The sequence below is a fragment of the Lepidothrix coronata genome, unplaced genomic scaffold, assembly GCF_001604755.1.
Source record: "Lepidothrix coronata isolate B3197 unplaced genomic scaffold, Lepidothrix_coronata-1.0 Scaffold147, whole genome shotgun sequence".
NCBI lineage: Eukaryota > Metazoa > Chordata > Aves > Passeriformes > Pipridae > Lepidothrix > Lepidothrix coronata.
In genome coordinates, this window is record NW_016690327.1 from 878,901 (window position 1) to 906,499 (window position 27,599).

A 27,599-nucleotide genomic window follows, 5' to 3' on the forward strand; every position below is an offset into this window, starting at 1 on the left:
ATGAACATTCCCAACTGTCAATGAACATTCCCAACTGCTAATAAACATTCCCAACTGCCTCGATGGAATGAGGGATGTGTGAGCACTGCAGTTGAGCACTGCAGGGAAAACCCCTCCAGGAGCACAGATGGAGGGATGTCTGAACATTAAATTCCCAAGGGAAGCTGGAAACACAGCCCTGGGCACGGTGGTCACTCACAGATGTGAGTTACAGCAAAAATAAAAGAACAAATGCAAGAGATCCAGGAATTCCCCCCCAGGAATCCATCCCCCCTCAGCTCTCAGCACAGGGGGCTGCACTTTTTAATTCAAAGCCATGGTTGGGGTCCAGGGGAAAACATCCTGTCATTCCTATTAGTTCTAGAAACCATCTTTCCTCCTGCAGGAGTTCAGTATCTCCTCCAACTGAGGGGCCCAAATCCAGGAGAATCCAGCCCAGAACCTCCTCCCTCCTCCTCCTCAGTGCCTCAGCCCCTCGGGTTGGACCCCAGGCTGCTGCTGCCTCAGCCCCTCTCACACATCTCAGCCCTTCTCTTCCCAGCAGGGAAAACCCTGCAGGACTTTCCCCCACTTTCGGTAAAAAAGTGGATAAAAGCCCCCCCTGAGGCCCCAGCTCGCTCTGCTGCCCCCTCCTCAGGCTTGGCAGGGGCACAGCTTTTTTTCCTGGGTGGTTCTGTTGGTTTTTCCTCCCTTTTTCTCTGCGTTTATTAAAGAAAAACACAATTACGACGAGATATCAGCTTTTTTTCCCTCCCTAACCTCGTTAACGTGGTCCTGTGGAGGCTCTCATTAATCATCAATAAATGAGCAGAGCATGAGCTGAGGGCTCTCCCAGCTCCCACAATGAAAAGCCAGTGGTGTCCTCGAGGCAGAGCTCGCTGGTGTCACTGAGACACTTGTCCTTTAATCTGCAGCCCTGGAAGGCTGAAAGGATGCTCTGGACCAAAAAACAAACAAACAAAAAAAACCCCCCAAAAACCAAACAAAAAAACCCAAAACAAACAAACAAAAAAAGACAAAAACCCCAAACACAAAAAAAACCTCAAAAATACAAACAGAAAAAAACAAACAAAAAAACCCCCTCAAAAACACAAACAAAAACCCAAAAAACAAACAAACAAAAAACCACTCAAAAACACAAACAAAAAAAACAAAAAAAACACAAAAAACCCTCAAAACCACAAACAAAAAACCAACAAACAAACAAAAAAAAACAAACAAAAAACCAACCAAACAGAAAAAAAAACAAAACCCAAAAAAAACCCAAAACAAAGCAAAAAAACCCAAAACAAAACCAAAACCAAAACAAAAACCACAAAACAAAGCAAAAAAACCCCAAACCAAAACCAACCAACCAAACAAAAAACCAACACAGAAATATCTGGACCAGCTCAAAAGGAACAGCAGTGACACAAGAACAGCGGGATCAGCTCAAACCCTGCTCAACTTCCAGGGCTGATTTATCCTCAAGCCCAAACTGCTTCTTGTTTTGGAGGCAAAGCCCCGACCAGACACTGAGCAAACACCTGCAGAGGCCCCAGGAACTCCTCGGATCTTCCCTGTTCATATTTCACCATTTTCTTCCACCCCAACCATCCCCTCTGCTGGATAATTAAGTTGCTCCTAAATAATCGACTCCATTGGCTCTGACACAGTTATTGTGTGTTTCTCTTATCAAGGCAGTAACGAGCAGAAGGGAAAAAACATCCCTAAGCCTCTTTCTGTGTTCCTCGGGCTCTCCCAGTGCCACACACCCCTCCAGTCTCCCATAAATTTTCCCCAGCGCTCTGGGAACGGTTCTCTGGCCCAGGGTTTAGGAATCAAGTGCAATTCCCTGCCTTTTCCAAGCCAAGCACAATCCATCAAACCCCCGGAGCCCTTTGCTTACCCCATCAAGCAGCCCAGTCTGGAGGGACAGTGACAGAGCCCATAAATCCCAGCCTGCCTGGATTTCTTCACTCGTTTAAAACGAGGGGTTTGGGTCAATTCCCACTAGAAAAGTGTTAATTTATAGAGCCTGAAACCAGCCCAGCCAGCTCAAATATATGAGGCCTTCATGGCTCAAGCTGGGAGCGGGTTCTAAGTGTCAGATTTCAATATATTTTGATTTTCCACACGGTGGAATAGAGTGGGAAGCCCGTGGAGTTGGATGTGATTTATTATTTTTATCCTGTCCTTTCCATGTTCCTTTTTCCAAGAGGTTCTCAGGCAGCACTGGGGGGGGTGGAATGAGCTTCAAGGTCCCTTCCAACCCAAACCATTCCATGATTCCACCATATCCCACCAGCTCTGGCACTTCTGTTCCCACTCCCGTTATGACAAACCAAAAAAAAACAAAAATCACCAGTTCAACAGGAAAAGTTCATCAAATTCCAGTAAGCCCCCTCCCCTGGCAAATCTGAGCTGCCACTGGGAGCACCACAAAGGCAGGTTTGGATCCAGCCCAAGAAGGGCTCAGAGGCTTCAATTCAGAACTTGGCACTTTTGGGTTATTTCTGTCTTTCCTCAAAAAATAAAAAATAAAATAAAATAAAAGTCCTCGGGGGTGTGAAATCGAGTAAATGGGAAAAACAAGTCCTTGGAAGCCCCTGGAAATCACACAAGGCTTATTTATTGCTAAACACAGCAAAGTGGTGAACAACCACAAGTGCTGCCAGGGGGGAGGTGTTGGGAATACCCCGGGATGGACACCAGCCCCTCCCTGCAAAGCCAGTGTCCTGCAGCCTGAGAGCAGAGAGAGGCCTTTGAAACAACTGGAAATGCAAGAAGAGCGGAATAAATGTCAAAGTTCTCAGGCCAGGAGCGTTCTGGGACTCTGGGATTGTGCCATTCTGCAGCTGGGAAAGCTGGGAGAAGGGATTTGCCCCCGGAGCAGAGCAGGACTTGCTGCTCCTGGGAAGGGTCAGCAGCAACCTGCTCCTTCTCATGGAATCTGGAAATCAGAAACAACACCCAGGGGCTCTGCCTTGGTCCAATTTCCCTCCCTCCACTGCTAAAAAATTACCCAATCTCACTCGGTCTGACCCCAAAAACTCCCCCACTGGGGCTGGAAATTGTCCTTCCAGCCCAAGAACAAAGGCAGCTGTGTCTGGAACAACTGAGGTGCCTGGGACTGGATCTCTCTAAACCACTCAAAAACTGATAATAAACTTCACACAGAGCTCCAGGGGACAGGATTAGTGCAGCCCCAGTTTCTCAGGAGCATCTCTGGCCAGGAAAAGGAGTGATCCATGGAAGCTGTTTGAGATCTCACCACCCAGGTGGGATTTACCTGGATGGGCAGGGGCTGGGGGGCCACACACGGGTCACACTCACCCCTCACACCGTCCAGGTTTGTTGGGAAATTGTCCCTGTAAACACGACTAAGGGAAAACAGAAACAATCCTGGAAACTAAATATTATTACCTGAGGAACAGCAACCCCCCCTGAACACAGCAAGGGGGGCACAGCTGGAGAAATGGGGTGAAAAGCAGGTCCTTTAACCCCTGAATGAGGGCAAAGCTCCCTCCCCTCCCCATCTCTTCAGGCCAGAGCAGCAGTGCCAACCCTCCTCCTGAGCCCCCAACATTCCTCGTGGTGCCAGGGGAAAAAAAAAAGCTCCCCCTCGGATTTAATCATCTTGCTTTTATCACTCATCCTTGGTGCACCCTTCTCCTAATAAATAAATGTGGAAAAAAAAAAATCGAATCGAGCCCCTGGAAATTGCAGGGCCCTGCTGCAGCTGCATTAACTCCATTACCTCGCCCCAGACTTTCAGATCGAGTTCCATCAATTACCCGGCAGACGAAGTTTAAGCACTCAGCACTTCCTCGGAACAAAACAACGGCCAAGAGGTCCTGACGCTGCTGGAGCAGCTCGGACGAGTCTCTTCCCAGGGAAAAAAAAAAATTTAAAATAAAGTGGATTTTTTTTTCCTACGAAGCAGAGAACGTAAATTTAAGTGGGGGGTTTTGTGGTGGTTTTTTTGTAAATTTAAGTGGGGGTTTTTGTGGTGTTTTTTTGTAAATTTAAGTGGAGTTTTTTGTGGTGGTTTTTTTGTAAATTTAAGTGGAGTTTTTTGTGGTCGTTTTTTTGTAAATTTAAGTGGAGTTTTTTGTGGCGGTTTTTTTTTTTTTCCCAGGCAGTTAATGGGAAGCGACAAAGGGCTGTGCTGAGGGGGGAAAGGGAGGCTGGATTCTGAAGTTCACTGAAGGTGACAAAAGGATTTAAGGAGCTTTATTTACCTTTATCCTCAGCAAAAGGAACTGTGCTCACCTCGGAGACAGAGGGACACGTCCCAGGCCAGAGGTGACTCCACACAGATTCCTGACACCAGCCCTGTGTGTTCCCAGCTGGTTTTCCAGGAATTTCTTGAACAGACTTGAGCCCCAGTACCTGCTCTTTCACCCCAAATTTGCATCTCTGCCAGGGGGAGGAACGTGGGGGGAATTCTCTCCTTCCCTGGTCCCTTTGTCTCTCCCTCTCCTCCTCCTCCCCTTCCGCTGTTTTTAAGATCAAAAGCTTGGTGCTCTTGATTGGTAATTAACCACAAGTCACCCGGGCTGATTTTTCCAGCAGTAATTAAAAGGTTATCAAGGAGGAGCAGGCAGGACACGGGTACTCCTGGTGTAGCTGCAACCGGGTCAACCCAGAGGATAATTCCACTTTTATCACAAGTATCTCATCAGTCCAAGCTCAAACAAAATACTTAAATACGGCCAAATAGCTGGGTTTTAACTGCACACACAGCACACCGAGGGCAGCTCCTCTTCACCCTGTCAGGGAAGAGGGATGAGCATCTGGAATAAGGAACAACAACTGGAACAGGGATGTGGGTCGGGGGATAAGGGGGTCATGGTGCCAGCAGCTGGGATTGCTCTGCTGGGAATGTGGAAACGTTTTGCACAGCCCTGCACACGCTGCAGACACGGGAATGTCTCCACCGGAATTCCCTGGGAATGTCTGCACAGGAATCCCTGGGATGGGAAGGAAGGATCCTCACAGCTGGGTAAATAAATATTCACCTCCCAGGAACACAACCTGCACTGCTGAGGCTCTGCCCGCAGTGAACACTTGTTTTCCTTGATCCACAGGCTAAACCAAACATTTTCTTAGGCAAATAAACTCAGTCTCGTCGAAACGTTTTGTTTGAACAGCCAAGGACAACACAATTCCCTGGGAGGGAAGCCCACGGGGTTGTAACACCCTGAGTCGCCCCAGCATCGCTCAGCAGCTTCACAGGTGAGGAAAAACATCCCATAATCTGTCCCTTGGGCTCTCAAACGTAATTTTAAACATCTCTGGAAGGAAAAAAAAAATAAATCTGATTTTCTAAGTTGGCCAGTTCCATTTGCTGTGTAAATCCACTGGGAAAACAGAATTAGGGAGCTGGAAGGACTGACTTACAATGTGTTCTCCCTGGATCCCAGTGCAAGCCTGAAACTTCAAATAAGGGGTTCCACAACCAATTTAAGGTTGTCACCTTAAAAATGTCCTGCAAATCATCAGCAGCTGAAAAAAGCCCCAAGAAGGCAGGTGGTGTTCCTGTCAGCAGCTCTCTGGTTGTGCCACAGGGACAGGGAAGGTGCAGAGGGGCTCCCAAATCCCACAGCAATCCTGGATCCAGAAATAACTGCAAATATTCCCATTTCAGTCAGGTTTGTGAACCTGGCCCAGAGGGGAGGCAATCAGGGAGGGACCTGATTGGAGCCCCCTGGGAACAATGACACAATCAAGGCACAATGGCAATGGGAAAAGCTGCTCTGGGGGAAGTGCAGAGTTAAATCAGGTCTCCACTCGCATTTCTGACCCCACAGCAGTTCAGAGGAGCTGGGAACTTCGAGGATGAGCTTTTGGGAAAGTTTGGTCTGGTGGAAGGAGCACAAACTCTGCTGAAGAGAAGGGGAAGTCCTGGCCAGGCACTGGAGGGATGTCACAAACCTCATCTCCTGCTCCAGGGAGGGACAAACTGCCCTCCCTGCTCTCAGCTCTCCCAGCAAAGTCTCTCCCACTGATCCCTCTCCCAAAGCCAGGAATTGGGAAAAATTACAGTGTCAGGTCAAGGAGTGATGGGGTCAAACTGCCAGGGGGAAAATTTAGGTTATATACAGGTGTATATAACAGTTTGAGACCCTCAAAAATCCAATTTCCAAGTCCAAGCCCCCCTCCCACAATTGCTTCAGTGTGAGAGGGTTTTTTTCCAGACATAAAACAAGACTCAGTATGGGGGGAAGGGAATTATATTACTCTCATTACACAAATAAATATTATAATGCATTATATACACAATTCTAACTATCTCTCCTATGGTAAAGCAATATTTACATTGGATCAAATCTCCTTTCCCTCCAATAAAAGTCCAGAAGGGAAGAAGGAAAAGATCCTTTTCGCTTTCAGGGCAGCAGTGTCTCTCCTCTTCAACAGGGAAGAAATCCCTCCCTGGCAGGGTGGGCAGGCCCTGGCACAGGGTGCCCAGAGAAGCTGTGGCTGCCCCTGGATCCCTGGGAGTGTCCAAGGATGGGTTGGAGCAACCTGGGCTAGTGGGAAGTGTCCCTGCCCATGGCAGGGGGTGGAATGAGATGATCTTTAAGGTCCCTTCCGACCCAAACCAGTCCGGGATTCTAAAAACCAAACCATGAGAGAAGCTGAGAAAGCAAAGACTTGGAACCAAGCTCTGATTTCAGCCAACAAAGCAAAGTCAACAGCCCTGGATGTCTCAATTAAGCCTCCAAACCACATTTAAGATTCACAAACTCATCACAAACACGCCACGCAAATTCCCTAATATCCAGTAAAGCTGTTTATTAGCAAATGCCTCATTGCATTAGGCCTGCTCTTATTCTATTAGGGAACCTTCACACCACATTACACTGCAGCACAAAGGGGGGTTTGCCAGGAACGTGGTTGTTAACCCCTTCTCAGAAACCCAGAAGGGGTTGGGTTGGGAGGGACCTTAAAGCTCAGCTCATTGCACCCCCTGCCACGGGCTGGGACACCTCCCACCAGCCCAGGAATGACCCTGTGGCACATCCAGGAAATTCTTGTACATCCAAGTCTGAAGTGGGAGAGCAGGGACTGAGGCAGCTCAGAGTGTTCCCACCACCACCATCCTCCTCTTCCCCCAAGAGGAGCTGACAGACAACCAGGAACTGCTGAAAAACATCAAAAAAAACCCCAAACCACAAGTTCAGGAGGGGGAGAAACAAAGCACTGCAGTTCTCTCCCTTGTTCTGCCCTTGCTCACAGCTCATTTTGGGTCCCCTCCTGGCAGGCCTGAGCTTTGATGAATGACACGTGGCCATCCATCTTCCAGGGCTGCATTCCCGTGATGGATTGGGTACATTTGGAAAGCAGGCAGGGGAAAAAAAAGCAAAATTGATAGTCAGGGGGAGAAGGGAGAGAAAGGAAAAAAAAAATAATAAAAAAAAAGAAAAACAACGTTAGGCAACAGTTACAGAGTTTAATGAGGTGAGATTGATGTACCAAGAAAACCATCACAGGATCACAGAATATCCTGAGCTGGGAGGGACCCACAAGGATCAGAGTCCAACTGCTGGCCCTGCACTGGACACCCTGAGAACCACGTGCCCAAGAGCATCATCCCAACACTGATTTTAGCTGAACAAAGAAACAACTCAGGGGGAGCAAACCCCAGGTTTTGAAGTTGCTGATCCAGAAACATCCAGGGGAAGAAAGGAAGAGTCCACCATGCAGAGTCCAGACCTGTCTTGCTTCTCTAAGTCCCCTCCAAGTGCTCTCAAAAGCCTCCTCAGGACCTTTTTATCTTCCCCCCTTTATTTCCCTCTCCTGCATTGTACTAAAACACACATTTCCTGAACACCTCAGCTCCTCCCTGGACATCAAACCTTCTCCCATGGCTTTGGCTCCTGGTTTTGTCCCACAGTTCACATCCATGTCCCCAACTGCACTGAAGGTCCCCAGGGATGCAGAGGCAGCACCTCACCTGTCCCCTCACCTTCCCCCAGTGCAGGGCCACCAATTCCCAGGGCAGGACCCCACTGGACCTCAGTTTTGTGGCCCCTTTGTGTTCCTTCTGCCCACAACCAGCCCAGGCTGATCAGGAGCTCAGAGCAGCGTTAACTTCTCACCACAAAGTTCCCTGAGCCCAATTTGACACCAGATTTTTCTCCCTTTACATTACACCCAAAGCAAAGCACTTTGCTGCCTCCTGATTAAATGATGAGGTCCCTTAATTAACGTGATTCTCGAGCACAGTTGCAAGATGAAGCTCTGATTTATTTGCATAACTGAAATCATTCCGTAAAGGGCTGATTTTCCCCAGCGTGGAACTCAGATTTTCCACTCGGGTTTGACAGGGCCCTGGAGGTCAATGGATTTGTCCTGAACTCAAGTGGCTCGAAGCAAAACTGATTTCCAGGACCCCAGAACTCCTGTCAGGGTTTTAACACCGGATGCTGCCCCTGTTCCTGTGAGGGTTTGGATGTGTCACTGTCAGGCTTCAGCTGCAAATCAGTCACCACATCAGACAACAAGAGCTGATTTCATCTGTGCCTCAGATGTGGAGCTCTGAGATCACGACTCCTTCAACTTGCACGAGTCTGATGGGTCGTAAAACATTTGCTCCCAAAGCAACACACGATTTTTTTTTTCAAAATCAGCCCCTCGTAAAACTTTCTGTTAATACCTGAAAGTCTCATATGAGAACCCCTGGAGATTTTCCTACCTAAACTATTCCTACCACACTATTCAACACCTGCTTACTCCTGAAGATCCAACAGTTTGGTTGGATGTGAGAGGATATCCCCCCTGTCCAGCTGCTGGGAATAGCCCAAATTTTGTGGGAAAACTCTCAAAGCACTTGGCAGAGCTGCAACTGAGCCCCAGCACCCTCCTCCCACCCCGAGGATCTCGCTGGCACTGAGGGAAGCTGCACATCAGCTCTGCTCTCCTCCTGCTGCTCCAGTTTCTAATTAACTTCTCTGGATGCCCAGAATGACTCCTGATAAATCATTCCTGTCAGGCATTGGGAGCAACATTTCAAACCCTATCAGAGATAAGAAATCAAAACAACTGTAAAGAGCTGCTCATGGAGAAAACACTCCCAGCTTAACTGCAGCATAAACATCCAGCCCGGGCTGGCTCCCGGGAAGGGGAATGTTTGGGAACATCTCTGTGATTAACACCGTACCTCGTTCTCAGAGTGCCCTGCTGGGGCAGCCCATCGAAGATGGAGAGCACATCAAAGTCTTCCTCCAGTGCAAAGGAGTGGAAAACCAGCTGTATCCTGTGCTGCTCCTCGGCACTGATGGTCCACGTGCAGTTTGCATAATTGGGGTATCCGTAGGGAAAGCCCGGGCTCTGGATCGTCCCGTTGGGGCCCTGCAAGGTGTGGCTGCAGTTCTGGGCTGGCAAAGAGAGAGAACACAGAAAGCACAGTCAGACAGTGGCAGACACATATTTAACACCCAAACACAGCACACACGGGGTGGGGAGGACCAGGAGAAGGGAAAACCCAAAGATGCAGCTTTGTCCTTCCTGCAGGAAGGTGCACCCCGGGCCCCCATCCCTGTTCCCACTGGGATAACAACAGCTGGACTCTGCCTGTTCCTGGGAGCAGAGGCTTCCTCAGCCCCCTCCACTGCCCACAACAAAATCTGTGATAAACAAAGTCTTGTTTCTCTAAGTTTTTGAATAGGAGTTTATTATCTGGTAAAAGCAAGCACAGCCAGCTGGGTGACAGAAATGGGGACAAGTTTCCCAAATCTGCACACACACTACAGTGTACATTTGGCATTTATCTTAGCTGCTTCATGCATATTAATTATCTCATATAAATAGACATTTTACAGGTTTTTGCTAAGTATTTAATATATGGGTTTTCTTACAGCTAAAGCTAAATGGTATCTCTACAACGGTCACAATTCATGCATTCTTGGACCAACAGATTTAAAGTTCTACCATATTTTATTCTTGGGATAGTAGGGAGGTTTTAGGGCCCCTTGACCTTGTGAGGGTCTGTTTTATTTCTTTATGGGGGTGTAATTAAGTTTTACAATCCGTTTTTTTTGTTTGGATGTCATCACCCATTTGTTTCATGAGTCACAATTATTTATCACAGATAACAACAGCTGGACTCTGCCTGTTCCTGGGGACAGAGGCTTCCTCAGCCCCCTTCACTGCCCACAACAAAATGCAACATATTCTTCATCATCCTCGGGGCATTTTGGGCTTGAACACAAGCCTGGGGGCCTCAAACACGAGGCCACAGAGCAGCACAATGACAAAGGCACAGCTGATGGTCTCCTTCACCCCCAGTTACCCTGAACAGAGACACAAACCCAGTGTGCAGACAGTGAGACACCCCCTCACCTTGAACCTCCAGAATGGCCCTCAGACATAACCAGGAGCTGAGTCACCAGCTGAGCCTGTCTGGGCAAGGCTGCATGAAAACTGAGTGGCAAAAGAGCAGGAATTAAACCTGTCCTGGCTCCAGAAAGAGCAGGACACAGTCCAAGCCCTGCCCCATCAACCCACCCTTTAAGGTCCTTCCAACCCCAACCCTTCTGTGACTCTGTGAACAGTTATCTGGAGTGAAAACCATCACCAGAACCACCCCATGCCCCTGTTGGAGCTGATGGGGGCACACAGGACAGAAATCCTTGGCCAGCTCCAGCCTTCTGGGGCTGCTGATTCCTCTCACCCAGTCCTGAAAGGTTTCTGCTCCTGGTGCAGGCTCAGCACACAGCAGATGCCTTCCAATCAGTATTTCTGAAGAGCTCCATCTTCTGAGAACTAAAGCCCACTCCTGCACCACCAGCTGAACACTTCACACCTCCCTCAAACCCATTTTCCTTCCCCAGAGCAGTGCCTGGGAACGCTCCATCCCCAAGATAAAGATCGGCTGCCACCAGGTACAATTTCTGGATATATGAGATTTTCTTCTCTCTGGGGAAACAGGTACATAAATGTTGCTTTGGGAACAGCCTAAATGACAAATTCTCCTTTTTAGTGTTTTCCTCTCCCTGCACTGATGCCCTGAGTGTCTTTAAAGGCACAAAGACTTCGCTCCAAACTGGTACAGCCCTGGCTGGCTTTCCTGGAGTGACTCCTCCACACAAAACCCAAATCCTGGGCAGCTCACAGGGCAAACCTCGTGGGACCAAAAGCATTTTCACCCTTATCCTGTGGCTGCTGATCCCTGCTCTGCTCTGGCTTTTCCCACTGCTGCCGGGTTGTCTCCCCCCTCTGTGTGGATAACCGAGGCTTTCAAGTTGAAATGAATTAGAGTAGAAATTACTTCTTTGATTTCTCCTCGACTTCTTTTTTCAAAGACTCCAAAGGCATTTGCACTTCTGAGTGCCAACCAGCCACAGGTAAAGAACTGCAGAGTAGCGCTCATTAAAGCCAATTATAATTAGATTGACCTACTTTGGTGCAAAAAAAAATTGCTGGGTGGAACTTCTCTCTGCCAGACGAAGTTCACAGCTTCAGGAATCTAAAACGGGTCCACCGTGTTTACTACCCAGGGAATCTTTTCTGTAGCATGGTTATTATCTCAATGAGAGCCAGGACAGCCCCACAATCCACCTGGGATTAAGGCTGAGCCAGGCACAGGATTCCTCAACCAGGGCAGAGGGAGTATTTTGCATTTCCAGAGCATTTTGCATTTCCAGAGCACTGTGGCACCTGCCCCTCTCGGAGTGGGATCCACCTCCCTCCTCCACCTCAGCTCCATTTAGCTGTGGAGTTCACTGAGAAGAACATGAACTGAGTGCCAGAAAAGCTGCCCAGGACTGGGGATGTTGATCCCAGAGGGGTGAATGAACCCCAGTAGCTCAGGAACAGGGGAGGCACTTTATTCATGGTGACTTGTCTGCTCAGCTCTAGAACTGCCTCAGGGTAAGACACAGACTGTCCATTCCCAAACCAGAGTAGTCCTTCAGAGAGGATTTCCTCCTTCCAGCAAAATCTGGAAGTGTGTCTGTGCACCCTTAGACACGGACACAAAAGTGTCTGTACACACCAAGACAGAAATACTCCTTTTTTTTTCTGGGCATTTTTCACCCCAAACCAACTTTTGTCCTGCCAATGCTGCCGGCAGAGGTGGCATTTCAGTCAGCTGGCCCAGGTCAGCCCCTCTTTTCTTAGTTCTGAACCCTTGGCCTCTCTTATGGGATGCCTGATGGGCTCTGCCTGCCTGCCTGGGCTATAATTGTTCTCACATTTGCAGACTGGCCTTTTTATTCTTTTATTCCTTTCATTATGCAAAAGATTTGAGCCCCCAAAATGCTTTTTTTCTTTGTCCAGAAACAAATCCGCAGTGAAAATCCAGTGAAACAATTCCACCAGCTCAGCTGTCTCCAATTCCCACCAAACCACCTTTCCTCCAACCAGAGCAACTGGAACTGCCCCTCCTGCACAGTTCTTATTTGAATCCTAAATTCATCAGGGCAATTTGAGGAAATTGGGAAGTTAAAGAGGCTCCATATCCCTCTGTTTCCCCGATGGGATCAAAGCTCCCAAGGCTGTGGCAAGGCCAGAAAATACATTCAAGGTCGGAGGCACCACGTTCCCAACACTTCCAAGGTCATGGGGAAGGCAACCAGCTCCAAAATCAACATAAACTCGCACCATCCTTGCACAGAAGGGCAGAAATATGGACATAAACCCAACTGAGGGAAACAAAAATATAACAGGAAAGCAGGTCCCAGTTCTGTGAGGTTATCAAATTAATGCACTGAGATATTTGCACGTTCACGACGTCGACCCAGAGGTGCTCTGGACTCAGATAAAACAAAACTGCTCCTTGCAAATAGAGAAGGGGCTGACAAACTGGGAAATAATCTATTCCCCATCAGCTGTAATAGGAGGGAACTTCATTTATATTGGACACTGCTGGAAGAAGTCAGGGAGCCCGGGAGAATTCCTGCAGTCTGTAATTTGCTGCCAGCTTTGAGTTAGTTCAGCTCAGGCTTGACTGACAAAAACCTTATCTAAAATTTAACATACACGAGGAGGAAAACACTCAACTCTCCTCTGCAGATTGCAAAAACAATTCTCTTTATCCCTTTGGCCCAGGAGCAGGAATAAGTGGGAAGATATGAAAGGGCAATGCCAGTGCCTGGGCTATAAAGTTCCAGGTGGATTTTTGTTTGACAGAGGAGACAACATTCGTCCAGAATTTCTGGCACATTCTCTCCAACCCTGAAGTCTCACAGGAGGCACCTCAGGAAAGGGGAACCCTGCAGCTTCCCTCCCATCAGCCCCCCCAGCCCTGCCCTGTATCTCAGCTCTGGTGGCTCATTCCAGGTGTATTTATGCAGATATTCCAGCTTCTGCCACTGTTATCCATGGACTCACTTCCTGAAGGGGGAACACCCCCAGGGGCTCATCCCAGAGCTGGGTTTGTGTCCCAGTTTGGGATGGAGATGCCCAGACTGGGCACAGAGCTGAGCCCAGCTCTACTCTGCCAGTGCCTCCTGCTGCTCCCAGTTCTGGAGAGGGCTTTATAAGGAGATGGGTTTATCAGGAGAGGGCTTTAGCAGGAGAGGGGACCTCCCAAGGAACGCAGCAGGGTGGGTTTAGTGCAGCAGCACTTCCAGCTTCCAGCCAAGGACAATGGAGTTACTGCCCAGGGCACAGAGCCCTTCTCCAAAGGGATCACCATCCAAAGCAGAGGGAAAAAACACAACCCAAGGAATCATTCAGGTGGCAAAAGACCTCCCAGATGATCAAGTCCAACCTTTAAGGGAACCCACACACGAGGCTTTGCAGAGAAACATCTCCATCTGGGACACGGCCCCTTTCCAACATTAATTCACTGATGATCCTTCATTTCTTTCAGTTGTTTTTTTTTTTTACAAGTTGCCTGAACCAGTCTCCACTTCCACCAGCTGGTTTGTGCAATGAACTGCTTCAACAGTGTCCCCAGACTGATGGGCTTCACTCAGGGCTCCTGCACAGGGAGATGATGGAAGAGCTGCATCCCAACCACGGGCACCTCCTGACACCCAGTCAGTGCCCACCCTGCAACCCTGGGCACGAGCAGACACCTCAGCACAACCCAAACACCAGCTGAACACAGCTCTGGCTGCCTCTGGCTCCAGCAGGAGAGCTGCAAACCCCTCCAGCGTTGCTCTGGGCCTTGATCAGCCTCTTGCCACAAAAGAAGAAGGCAGGAACATCCTCCTAACTCCAACCCCCAGAGTTCTCTGGGCAGTACCAGCTCCAGGACTGGAGGCAGCACATTCAGAGCAACAGAATTTCGTCATTTCCTCCAAATTATCCACACTTACACCCAGGAGGAGCTGCCCTGGCTGCTGCACCCCCCCAGCCCCTGCTGGGTATAAAATTTCTGCAGCTCCAGACTCAGATAAACTTGTACATTCAAACTGTGTCACTACAAGTCTTAGAGTTGTCAGAAGGTAAATAACAAACAGAGGCACAGCCTGACATTACAAGTGCAAAGGAAACAAGTACAAAAAAAGCATCTTCCACCTGCTTTCGAATTCCTGAGACTTCCCAGGCCAGAGGCAGGGGGGTGTGGAAAGCCAGGGAGAATTTTCACTCTGTGCATTCACACCACGTTAATATTGAAGGAAGAAACACTTGAGAGAGAGGGAAAACTGAATTTATTTCTGAAGTGCTTCGGAAATGTAAGTTGATGCACTTTGTTCCTCGGCAGAAATGAAATCTAATTTAGCAAATGCTGATGCATGGTCACTGCACAACCCAGGAGGAACAAACAGCACATCACACACGCTGGGCTTGCTCTCAGCAGCCCAATTTATCCAGGAGACGGGGCTGTCTCCTCCCCTAATGCAGCAGAGTTTGGGGTATTGCCATTTTCTTTAGTTATTGGAGCTTAGGCAGAAATGTTGTTATTTCGTGTTGTTCCACGGAACAGATGGACATGAAAAAACCTTTTCCCCCAGAAAGCTGCAATCCATATCCTGCAGCCACACAAACACAATTCCACCCTGGCCCCAAAATGCCAGGAAACAGCAATCCTGCCTGGCCACCAGCACATTTCCAATGTTCTCTCCTTACCCCAGAGCCATTCCCCTTCACTGCATCCAGCTCCTCAAGCCCAGACGCTCCGATTTTTTTAAACATTGTTTGATCTGCCATCTAAATATTCCTTTTCCCGATGTTTACTGGCTTGAATCATTTATCAGCCACTAATTAGGCTTCCTCACATGGTGGTTTACAAGCTCATTACAGCCAACCCCAAACAGTGGTTTCCTCCCAGCCCAGCTCTGACTCCTGCTCACACAATTTAAGTGAACAAACAGGGAAAGCACCTCCACACTTGAGAAACCTGACCCTTGTTTCCCTAAATATTCACCTGCTCAGAGTCTGAACTTCACCTCCAGTCTCCCATCAAAGCCTTCTGGGTAATAAATAATGCAGAGTCATTCCATTAACCACGACTTCATCAAAGGCCAGTGCCCCCAGGAGCATCAGCAAGGGGATGATTTCCATCTCACACAGCCTGGGCCTGCTCCTCTCTGAACACAGGGTGCAGAATGTAAGGGCAAAAAAAAAGTGCATTTTATCTGAATTCAGCTCGTGCCACCAGTGCCAAGGCAGGAAGAGTTATAAGCCCAGCTCAGCAGTCTGGGAGTTTTCAGCAGGATGGCAAAATACTGCAAATCAAACACATCCTTCCTGAGAGCAGCACAGTCCTCTGGGAGACAGACATTCCTTCCCTGCCATCCAACAGCCTTTCACTCCCACTCTGTCATCACTTTGCCCCTGTTAGTGCTGCCCAGGCTCTCAGACTTATTGCAGAGCTCTCTCACACTCAGGCTTTGGTCCAGCCTTGGCTAAACAATTCCATCTGAAGGGCTTCCCAAGTGGGAAGAAGAGAGGAACAAAAGATGCTCCAAGACTGCATTTAGTTTTTCCCATCCTTCCTTTCCCAACCACAAAGATTTTATTGGACAATTATTCTGATTTCCTGCACGTGTTTGAGATTCCTGCTCACGCTGCTGACCTTGGAGCTCCCCAGCAAAAGCTCCAACCAAGTCACTCCCAGCTGGGATCCACAAATACCTGCACAGGAAAGGGAGGCTTGGACATTCCAGGTGTCCTTCCTGCATCCTTCCCCAGGTGTTCCTGCATCCTTCCCAATCCCTCCTGCAGATTTAGGCACCACCTGCAAAGCTCACAGTGCAAACAGACCCAAAGCCAGACACCAGGACATGTGTTCAGGAGTAAAGACTCACATGTGGGGAGAAGAAAGGGAGGTGGATTCCCTCCTGTTTCGCTGGCAGAAGCGGAGGCAGGAGGGCTCAAGGGCTAATAATAGAAGATACTAAAAAAATGACTTTGGAGTTGTTATAAAAAGCATTTAGGAAATCCCTGGTAACACATTATTTTTAATATGAGCAGCACTGAAGTATTAGGGAAGCCTGTGTTCATCAAGACACATTAATGACACATTTTCCTGACTATTTATAGCCAGTGATCTTCAAAAATAGTGCATTTTATTTGCAGTAACTCAAGTTGGGAGAGACACAGGCACATAAACTGCTTCACAGGGCACCTGATCCAACGTGCAGGGGATGGCAATGGATTTGGCATCTGAGAACATTTCCAATGTGCACAACAAAGAAAACTTTGCTTGGCCAATTCTGATGAGGAATTTAAATTCCTAATTACTCCCAAGCAGGGGGACAAGCAGGGGGACAGCTCTCCCATCCCAATCCTCCCCAGGGTTTTCTGAGTGCCCTTGGATTTTTTCACAAGTTACTTTTCGAACTCTGTGACCTTCACATTCCCAACGAGCCCAAACAAATGGACTTCCAACAATTCCAAGGCCACTCCTTACCACCCCAAAGACCAGCAGTTTTCTGCCAGAGGCCCCCAGCTGCCCAACTCCCCGGGAAAGCAGGAACCCAGTGCTTGGAATCATTTGCTCAGCTCCAAGAAGCACCACGGTTATCCCAATATTCAGCCAGAACGGCCTCTCCTCCAGGGATATCATTTCCTTCCTTCCTTCCAAACTTTCCTCGTTGGAAACTGTCTCTTAATCAATTTGGACTGTTCCCTCAGCGCCAGGACTCCTCTGCACAGCCATTGTCAGCAGAATAATGACACCAGGCACTCAACAGAGCTATTTCCATCTTCAAAGCACTCCACCAGCATTAACCAATTAATGCATTTTCTCCCCGAGCTGCCTCTGGAGTGAGGAACAGCCTCGCTGGCTATTCCTGGGATTTCCCCTTGTGGCCTCTCAGTGCCTCCAACATCCTTTTGTTCAGTCAAGGAATCAGATTGTTTGGGTTGGAAGGGACCTTAAAGAGCCCTCTGACTATCCCAGGGTGCTCCTTGGACACTCCCAGGGATGGAGCAGCCACAGCTTGTCTGGGAAATCCCACTTTGAGTGCTCCTGGATCCCGTTTCCAGGTGAGCCAGGGAATGCTGCGTCTGCTCTGGGGACAGGAAAGGGCTTCACCCCCCACACTGCTGCACTTTGTCCTCTGAGACCGAGAGTTACCCTCAAAAATGATGGTTCAACACATGGTTAAGGCACTGAGCTGGAACCTGGAATGACCCTGGACCCGTGGGAAGGGCCCAAAGGGACCTTTGGGACCCATTTCACCAACCCAAGGTGAGTTCACTCGAGTTCACAAGTCCCTTTTCAAAAGGAACTTCAGTCGACCAAGGTTTACAAATTTTTTTTATAATCCACAGACAGGGTTTTATATCCATATATATTATATATATATATAGCTTTTATAAGTCCAGACAGATGTCCTGGAGCCCTCACAAACACACCTGAGCTGGGCAGTGAACAGATCCCCCTCATAACCCCCACTGGGCAAGTCTACATTTATTTAAGCATCTAAATATCCTTGAAAATCTTGCCCTGGGAGTCCAAACCTCAATGAAAACGTTCAGGATGATCCAAAACCTTCTTCAAATTTTACTCTTATTTTCCCTGTGCGTCTGTAAGATGAACTCCTTGTAGGAGCTGCAGGGAGGTCCCTTTTCAGCACCCAGGGCTCGGAACAGGGACACACACACACAAATTCTGTGTAAAATGACACAGAAGGAACTGTCAGTTAATCACCATCACCACAATCTTGCACCTCCAGATAGAAAATAAATTAAAAAAGCACTCAGAACACGCACTCACTAAAAGCTCTTCACTCCTGCACCACGATTCTCATTCCCCCCATAAAGTGTGTGTTTACAAGTGCTTTGAGACCTTCCAACAAAACCCTTTTGCCAGGCACTTGTATTCCAGCAGCTCACACTTGTATTATTGTGTATTTGAATTACAAAAAGCCATCTCTCCTGGGAATTTTTGTTAGGATGTAAATCCAATTTTTGCTTGATTCCCTTAACAGCACTTTCAGATTCGCTTCCTTTAAGTGGTGCAGCACTTGATATTTATATTTATTGCCTGATGCCTCCCTGTCACCTTGAGCAATCAAGGAAAGTCACCTGAAGTTGAGAGTGCACAGAAAAGTTATCAGCAACTGCTGGATGCTCTGCTGCTCCAAAACCCACACTCATTTTTTTGTCCTGTTCTGATCCAATTTAATACCAAGCACGAGAATTTTTCTAATCTTCAGTGACAAATATTCCCACTCCTTCGGAGGATCCGTGTGAAAACCCAAATTGTTCCCACAGAGCTTCTGCATCCTGTGACCTCCATCTACACACGAGAAACTCACAACTCATTTCTCTCAACACCAGACTGTACTATTTTATTTTTTTCTTTTGCCTCCTCCGTTCATTTAAAAGCTCATTTTCGCCCATAGACATATTCCACTTAATCTTAGTTTTCAATCCCCCAAAGCAGATCGATACCTTTCTTCTCCAATCTACAGAGCTCTCAATCAAGGGCTTAACAAGGGGTGAATGGAATCGACTTGGAGGTTCAAACTGGGTGTTTTTTTGTCAAAAGTCTCATTTGTTCACTGCCCTCATGGAAAAGGAGGGGGAAAAATTCTCAGTTGAGAGCCCTCAGTGGGCAAAAAAGGAGTGGGGGGTGTTGAGGCATTTTCATTAAAGCAACCAACCAAAGAACAGAAATTCCAATCCAGGGGTTTTCCCATCCTTTGAAGAGCTACAGGATGTGCAGGACAGGCCACCAGAGCCTGAGGAAATGGAAGTGGAGCCTCAGAGGGGGGAACAACCCTCAGAGGGGTCAGATTGTCCCTGTGGCCAGTCCAGGATTGCTGCTTTCAGCAGTTGGGTTAAACCCAACTGGGAACCAAGCCCCCACCTTGGGAACAAAGCCCCCACCTTGGGAACCAAGCCCCCAACCCTCTCAGGGACAAACTTCAAACCCCATCCTTCAAACCCCTCGTTATCTCAGCAGGTGAACCTTATTTTAGTTTTAATTTTCATTTTAACAGCCCGACTCCTCCTCCAAGTGGTGCTTTACTCTAACGGAACATCTGGGGATGGCTCCTGCCAGATGTGCAGAGTCAGGAGCAGTGCCTGACCTTTCCCTGATGGAGACAAAGCAACAATAGAGGCACATCACCAATGTGCTGCACGAGGCAGGAACCGCCTTCGGAAGCGGCCTCGGCTCTGGAAAAGCACCAGCTCCATTATCCTTCGGAAGGAGAGCTCCTTTCTGGGAGCAAATAACTTGGTGTTATTACTTGGTGGCTCAAAGGGAAAAGGGACATCGAGTGGTGCAGAAATGAGCTGCAATTTGCTGTCCCTCCAGCCTGAACTGCTCACCATCGATGAGCATCCAACAGGTCCTGCCCTGCAGAGAGGAGAGGGGACAATCCTGCTGCCAGGAATGGATTTAAAGACAAGGAAGAGGCAGGACTGGGGACCAGGATGAAGCCCAGAACATCCTGTGCAAGCCATCACACCACATTATTTCTATTTTTTACAGCACATCATTCCATGCTGGAAAGCTCCTCCTCAGATATGAAGGAAGCCCAACTCATCCTGCTCTTTCTCCACCTCAGACCATCTGACTCCAACACCAGTGACATAGATGCCATTGAAAAAAAAACCCAAAACCTATTTCCAACTCTGCTTTCACTGCTTTAACTGAAAAAAAAAATATATTCATAAACTGCTGATAAATAACAGGAACTATAATAAGCAAACAAGTTCTCCATTTGATCTCTGCCATCCCAGAGACATTCATCTTCATAATTAACTAGATAATACTGTTAGGACTGTACTGGTTTTCCCCTCTGTAGACAAGAAGCTGAAGTTCACATAATTTAAACAACTCTGCTTCAAAGGCAGAGTCTGGGGCAGGTTAAACTCAAAAGGTCCAGACCATCCTTTCTGCCAATATCCTGCTTTTCCAAAGACCAGTATCCAATCCCCTGGTGCTTCTGGCGAGTTCTCAGTATAAATCTCCTACTGTCCCATCTGTACTGAGTACTTTGTGCTTTACAATCTGCAGGTTTGGCTAAAATGTGGATATAAACATATAAAAGTGGATATAAACATATAAAAACTGTAAAGGCAATTCCATATGAATTCCAAGAGGAGCAGAGCAACCCCTGCAAACCCTGCACTTGATTTTATTCCTGACTTTTTTGACAAGAAGTTCAGCAGCAGACAGACAACTTCCAGCTCCAAAATGTCACTCACAATTAATCCCAAATTGTGCATGAAATGGTTGAATTCACTCCATGCAATCAAGGGAGAGACCCAAGAGCAGGAAACCTGAGCAGCTCATCAACGTGGTGCAATCTGTACCTGCTGAAAGCTCCTCACAAACACCCCAAGTTCTCTCTCTCTCTCTGCAGAATAAATCTGTAAATCAGTGGAGGATTTTGCAAATTCCAGGGGGAGAAGGGACATGGGGACCAAAGCTCCCACCCTGAGGGGTTTCCAGGTGCCAACAGCCAAGGGGAGCAGCAAGACCTGGGCTCCAGGCACTGCTGCAAGTGCAGAGTGTGCAAATAACAGGAGAGCACTGAGCCAGAAAATCCCCCGGGGTGGTTAATCCTCCAGCTGGGATTAACTCAGCTTTCCTTGCACCTCCCAGGACAACTGGCTCTGGGATTATCAGGCTGTGACCATGGGCTGGTGGAAGTCTCTGGGTCTGCACTGAACTGACGGCTGGAAAAAGGTAAAATCTCCACACTGAGAAATTCAGGTGGCACTGAGGAACCCAAATAAAGCCATTTTATTAAGACAGAGCAGATTCCACGTCCTCGTGCAAGTCAGAGGCCAAAAGAACAAATCTTCTCTTCCTTTGGTTTTCAAACGTTCCAGATAAAGACACTTTTATTCGATATTCATTGTTGTTTTATCTGCCTTGAAAGGGGAACTGCAGACATTTTGATGAATGGATTGAGAAATTGTTCTCTTTCAGCGGAACCACAGTCAAACAGCTCGGCATCAAACCTCATCCCAGCCAGGCAGCAGCTCCAAAACCACCTCAGGAGCAGCACTGGGGCATTTCTGAGGTGATATTCGGGGTGCAGTGACTCAGAGGAGTGAGATCTGCTCCGTTCCAGGCCCTGCTGGGTGACCCTGGCCGAGCTTTTCCATACCTGGCTCTGCCTCCCACCTTCCAGCACATCATCTCCGGGCACAAACTGCTGCAGCAGGAGGAGGAAATGCCTTCTGCCCCTGAAGGGAAGGGGAAAAATCATTCCCAGCAGGATCTAGGACGCTGTAGAATTCCTTCTGGCTTGCTGGAGAGGCAGAGCTGCCTCCTGAGGACACCGGGAATGACAAATTCCAAAGGGCAGCGAGGGTTGAGGGTTTCTCCCGTGAGATCTTGGCTGCAGCTCCAGCCCCCGAGTCCTGCACGGCTGCTGAAGGTCCAGAGCTGTGTCCTGGTGACACTGGGGGGGCCTTTCCTGCCTGTTGTCCTTGGCCAAGCCCGGCTTGAGAAGCCAAATTCCAGCTGGGTGGGCAGAAAGTCCCTCTGGGTTGTGGTTTCCACCCACCTTCACTCAAGAATTATATCCAGGACTTGTGGATAGCTTAGATTGTTCACTCTGCCAGGCAAGGGCTGACTCCAGGTGCATCCAGCAGGAATTTCTCCATGGAAAGGGTGGTCAGGCATTGGCAGGGGCTGCCCAGGGAGGTTTGGAGTGCCCACCCCTGGAGGTGCCCAAGGAAGGGTTGGAGGTGGCACTCAGTGCTCTAAGGTGGGGGTGGATCACAGGAGGCACTCCATGGCTTTGGAGACCTTTTCCAACCTCAGTGATCCCGGAATTCCATGTGTTTACCCCTCTCTGCACAGGCCAGGCCCAGCTGAGCTGACTGCACCACTCCATCAACACTCTGATGCCACATCTCGCACGGATGGCTCTGCAAGTCGTGTCCCACTTCCTCCAGCTCCCCCAAATGTAGGCCACCAGTTCATTTTTCCAGCAGATTTTTGCAGTCAATAACGGGGAAGGATTTAATTTTTTAATTACTCCCCTCTCACACATCTCCCTGGCAACCACAGCTGCTCCAGCCCTCGCGGTTACGGATCCTGCTCCTCCAGCGAGAGTCACAGAACACCAGATCTCCCCTCTCCAGGATTATCTGGAGCTCTCAGAAATCCCCAGCAGGACTCTGACACAGCCCCCAAGTTCCCTTTTCATCCAGTACAGAAAACCAGGCAGTTCATCACTCCAGGGTGAGGACAGAAAATCACTGCAAGGAGCTGGATGAGGGAATGCACCTGACACTGGGAAGAGAGGACAAACCCCACACTGCCCACTGGGAAGTCCCATTAAAAAAAAAAAAAGAAGGAAAACACCCCAAAAAGTCTTCCACTTTCCTGCAAGGGAGGTACAGTTCCCATCCCAAGCTCCCTGCAGCCTCCATCCCTGCTGGCTGCAAAGCCACTGGAACAGAGCTCATTTGATTCCTTTAATCCATGGGATTTTCCCAATCCCACAGGAAGCACCCTCAGCCCCGTGTGCCACCCCAGGGCATGGTAGCAGCAGGGACAGTTTACAGGTTACTGCACTGCATCAGGTGTATTGCAGGCAAAGTGCAGCATCCATGGCATTCCTGAACCTTCCCAGTGCCCAAAACCATGGAGGAGAGTAAAGAAGTGTTATTTAAAATCCGCTCAGCTGAGCACAGTTTTGTTAGAATTTCACCAAAGCCCAGGAAAAATTACTCCAGCCCCGTGTCTCGGGATACTCCTGATAAAAATGGAGCCAGGAGGAATTTTTTTGCAACACTGTGGACACAAAGAGAGTTAAGGCTGCCTGACCTTGCCCCCAAACTAACCCTCCACATTATCATAACAATTTCCTCTGGTCAAGATCCAGGCCAAATCCAAGCAGGGCCTGGGGGGGGGCACCAGCAGGAACACAAGCACAGCTGTGAAATTTGGCATTGCCCAAACAAGTGGCCTCTCAGGAGCCAGAGCAAGGCAACAAGCAGCACACAGTAATTCCATGGCTGGAAAGCCCTGGAGCGCTGGTGGAAGTGGTTAACAGCAAACAGGGGGCCAGGAATTAAATCTACTTTTGGGGACAGGTGAAGGACAACGAGGCACAGTCACTCCTGCCCAGGAAAGTGCCCTCTCTGGGGCACAGATGGGACCTGAGCAACAGCTCAACCTCTCCCTGAGCCCCAAAACCCCCTGGCAAAGGGGGGATCCCCAGGGATCCAGGGCAGATCACCTGGATCACATTCCCACACCCATCCCAACAGGTATCCAAGGAATGAGGAGAAGGGAGATCATCTGCAGGGTGGACCTTGGTTAATGGTTGGACTGGGTGATCTGAAAGGTCTTTTCCAACCTAAATGATTCTGTGGTTCCATGAGTTGTGAGCCAGCAGCCCAAGCTGGAAGCAGAGTCGTGGCTCCTGCTCAGGAGCCTTCCAGGCAAGGGCTGCTCTTCCCCCCTCCTCATGGGCACACACTTCCCAGGGAAAACCTGCTCCATGGGGATGTTCTTCACTGAGGACAGCGGAGATTAAAGGCCACAGAACAAAATAAAGGGCTGATTTACAACAGATCCTGCCTGGATCACACCATGGGCTCGGGAATGCTCGGGAATGCTCCTCAGCCCTGCAATAACAGTGCCTGGGCAGAGCTGATCTGAGCCTCCCCCTGCTCCCAGAGCTCCTGCTCCCTCACAAGCTCCTGTTTTCTAACAAACAGCCACGAGACTTTATTCCCCTCTCTGAACAACAACCCAAGCAGGATCATGTCTTAGTTACTGGACTTTTTGAGTAAAACTCCTGACTCCCAACCAGGATTGACGCCCACGTGCTCTCTGATGTCCCTGTGCCCCACCTCCGTGGCTCTGCAGCACAACCACACACCAGCACCTTCCACAAGCCACAACAGACCATCAAAAAGGAGAATTACAATCACCAATTTCCATCCTTAAAGGGAAAGGGAACATCGTTTTCACTGGATGCCTCCCTGGGAACCACGGCATGAGCAGCTGTAACTATGGCAAAGGAACAGACCTGTTGATTTAAACAGGAGTTCTGGTTTTACTGTATCCCATTCAGGGTTCATAATGTGACTCTGGACAGCCCCCAGCTCTGGTGCCAGCTCAGGTCTTTAACTGAAGTTTGATATAAACCCATCACATTTACCGACTCCACCTCCTACTGAACTGCCTGCTCCATTTATCCCACTGGTCCCACATCATTAAAACCACAGGGAATGTTATTTAACCCCTCGTGGTCCCTCAGGTGACCCTGTATTATGGTCCCTCACCGAATTATCAGTGCAGGTTAAATCTCTGCAACCAAACCCCCCTGCCTGAGCTCATCTCAGAGTCCAACCCAAAACTCGTGACCAGCTTCCTGCTCCCCCACTCCTCAGACCAGGAGCCTGCCAAAAACTGTTTTCCATCAAGAAAAAGGAGAACCGCAGTGGGTTAAACTGAGGAGATGATGTTTCAAGCTGGTGCACCCTTCCTTAGCCCAGCACAAAGCCCGGTGTGTAAATAATGGGATCGAGCCCCTTTTATAACAGGCCTTCCAAAGACATTTGATCCCTGTCCATCCACACACACACACAGAAAACACACTCCCCAAATGCACCTCCTGCTGCTGATGCACTGCTAACCACCCTGCAGGGACAGAAAGCACTCCTGTGCCCACCTGACTGCCAGCCAATAAATGGAATTTCGGGATTATCACACACCTTTCATTTCCGAAAGGCCGCACACGGATCACCAGCGACTCTCAGGCAAAGGTAAATCCCTGTGCACATCCCACCAGTGTGAAACCATCACTGCACCCCTCAAACTGAGAGGGGAACCACACAGACCAACTCCTCTGCCCCCAGCACCCACAGACCCCAACAACTCCCAATCCCAGGCACCACATTCCCTTCAGCTCGTTATCCCAAACAGCTCCCTTATCCCTCCTTGGCACAGCAGCCCCTGAGGGAAGCACAGGCTTTGTAGGACGTTTTTGGGCAGCAGGACGTGCCCCCACGGCACAGCTGATGTGATGGGAGAGCAGGATTTCGTCCCCTCTTTTATTTTTAAGACGGCCAGAAGTACTAATTGACAGTTCTACACACACAGCTCTGCTGCCACTCTATGGAACTCCCGGTTATTGCTTCCCACACAACCCCGGGCAATGGCACAGGTTGGAGAGCCTCTTGAACTTTGTTCTTCAGAGGTTCAGGGTTTGCTCAGTGAAGGTGCTGGAAGTCCCAGCCCAGACTGAACCGATTTGCAGTGATTACACCCCAAAACCCACCAGAGACCTGCAAAGGGGGGGTGCCTTCACTCCGGGTACCTCACAGCACATCCAGCACCGAGCCACTGATTGCAAAGTTGGCATCTTGCTCAGGCAAAAAGATCATTGCTGGGATGCCAGAACTGGAAAGGAAGAGCTATTGATCAGTGCCTCTGGCTCTGATGCAGAGAAAAAAAACATCTGAGCTCTAAAAAGCTCTTGCAGATCTTCTGCTCACAAAGAAAAACAACACAGAGCATCAACCTCTGGGTGAAGGATCCAGAACAGAGGGCTCTCCAAACCCACAGAGAAGGGACCAGGGGCCTGAGAAGAAAGGATTACATCCTCTGCAAGGTACAGAGTGGGAGACCCAGCCTGAATAAGCTCCAGACAGCTCAGAAGAAGAAAGGAAGCCCTAAACCCCTAAGAGAGTCAATCAGGAACTGAGGTATCTCCACATCAGTTTACTCGTGTGAGAAAAGCACAGCAGAAGCTGCTGGAATGCTTTTCCTCTGTGCACAGGTTCGTGCTGGAGACAGGAAAAATATTCACCACGACAAATATTCACCCTTAATAAGGACTTGCAGGTTGTTTGGGTGGGTTTATAACCCTTTCCTAACACACTTCCAGTCAGCAAAACTGTTCAGCTCCACTGCAAGAGCGCTCGGGAGGAGCAGTTAATCCTCATTCTCCAGCCCCCTCGAAGGAGATCTGCCTTACATAATAAAATCAGTGTTGCATTCCACACACAAAGTTTCCCCCCCCCCAAAAAAAAACCCCCTCAAAACCCGGGGAGCTTTCGTAGCCATCACCACCAGCCACACATTCCTCCAGCCTCGGATACAGCAGACAAGAGACAACGTTCCTTGGAAACTCTTGGAAAATCGGGGCACTGCACAGCGTGGAGAGAAGGCACTGCCAAACACTCGGCTCTCCCACTCTTCCCCCTCCTACACACCCAGAAGGACAGTCCCTAAATATTTGCTGTTTACACCCGAAATAAAACTTCAGCCCTTGCAAACGCTTTTGCTACAGGGGATGGGAGACAGCAGCAAACTGCCCCCGAATCCGAGTCTTCTCCTGCTCTCCTTCCAGTCAGTAGGTGCATGTTTCCTAAAAACCACCGTGCCGAGGCCAAAAGGCTCCTCTGCAAGGGATATTCAACTCGGAAGGCAGGAGGAAGAAGAGGAAAGTGCTTCCATCTTCATGCAAGGCATCCAAAAATCTATTTTATCAGGGTAGGGAAATACCGAATTAAGATGCGAGGGAAAGACAGAGGGGGGAAAACCGTGCTGGCATTTCTCACAGTCATCGTGCCCATCACACACAGCAACTGTGCCCGAATGCGACCCACCGGGGAGATGGGCGACGAGATCGCACAAAGCCACCTTTTATCGCCCCATCGCCCGAATCCCGAAGGATGCTCGAGGGAAGCACATCGTCCAAAAGGGCTGAGGAAAATATCCTCGGTGCTGAACGCGCCAGGGAAGCATGTGCCGACACGGCAGTGTGTGCACACAGTGCCACGCACCCCAACCCCCCCTCCGCGCCCCCAAAACAGCGCTCCTTCCATTCAAGGAACCAGGGGAAAAACAGCCCCCGAAGTTGCCGGGTTTCTCCGTGGCCACTTACCCGTCACGGATCCAGCCAGGAGCCCCACGGAGAGCAGCAGCACCCGGCTCCAGGCGCTCACCTCCACCGGCATCAGAGCCACGATTCCCAGTTTCCCCCAGTGCCTCCCGAAGCTGCAGCTGCATCCCGGCTGCTCCCATCCCCAGGAAGGTTGCATGTCAAAGGGCAGCAGGAATGGGGCGTGCTGCTGGGGGGTTGGTGGTTCTTGCTGCTGGGTTTTCCCCCCTTTTCCTTCCCCTTGGCGATTGGGATAGTCCTCGGCTCGGCTGGATGAAGAGGAGAAAGGAAAGAGGTTGGGGGGGGGGGAGGGGGAAAAAAAAAAAAAAAGCAGGTCAGGCTCGCGATTTCTTTTTTTTTTTTTTTTTTTTTTCCTTATTTTTTTTC

General features: G+C 49.1%; 1 protein-coding gene across 1 annotated transcript in view; it reads right to left on the bottom strand.

Moving 5' to 3' along the window:
* Nucleotides 1–27,480, bottom strand: part of CSMD2 (CUB and Sushi multiple domains 2) — a 257,406-nt gene extending 229,926 nt beyond the window's left edge. Inside the window, exons 1-2 of the mRNA XM_017828252.1 lie at nucleotides 27,216–27,480; nucleotides 9,149–9,365 (exon numbers count right to left, since the gene is read on the bottom strand). Of these exons, the coding sequence (XP_017683741.1) occupies nucleotides 9,149–9,365; nucleotides 27,216–27,372 (374 nt within the window). The 5' untranslated portion in view covers nucleotides 27,373–27,480. The remainder of the gene's footprint in view (nucleotides 1–9,148; nucleotides 9,366–27,215) is intronic.
* Between the last annotated feature and the right edge of the window lie 119 nt (nucleotides 27,481–27,599).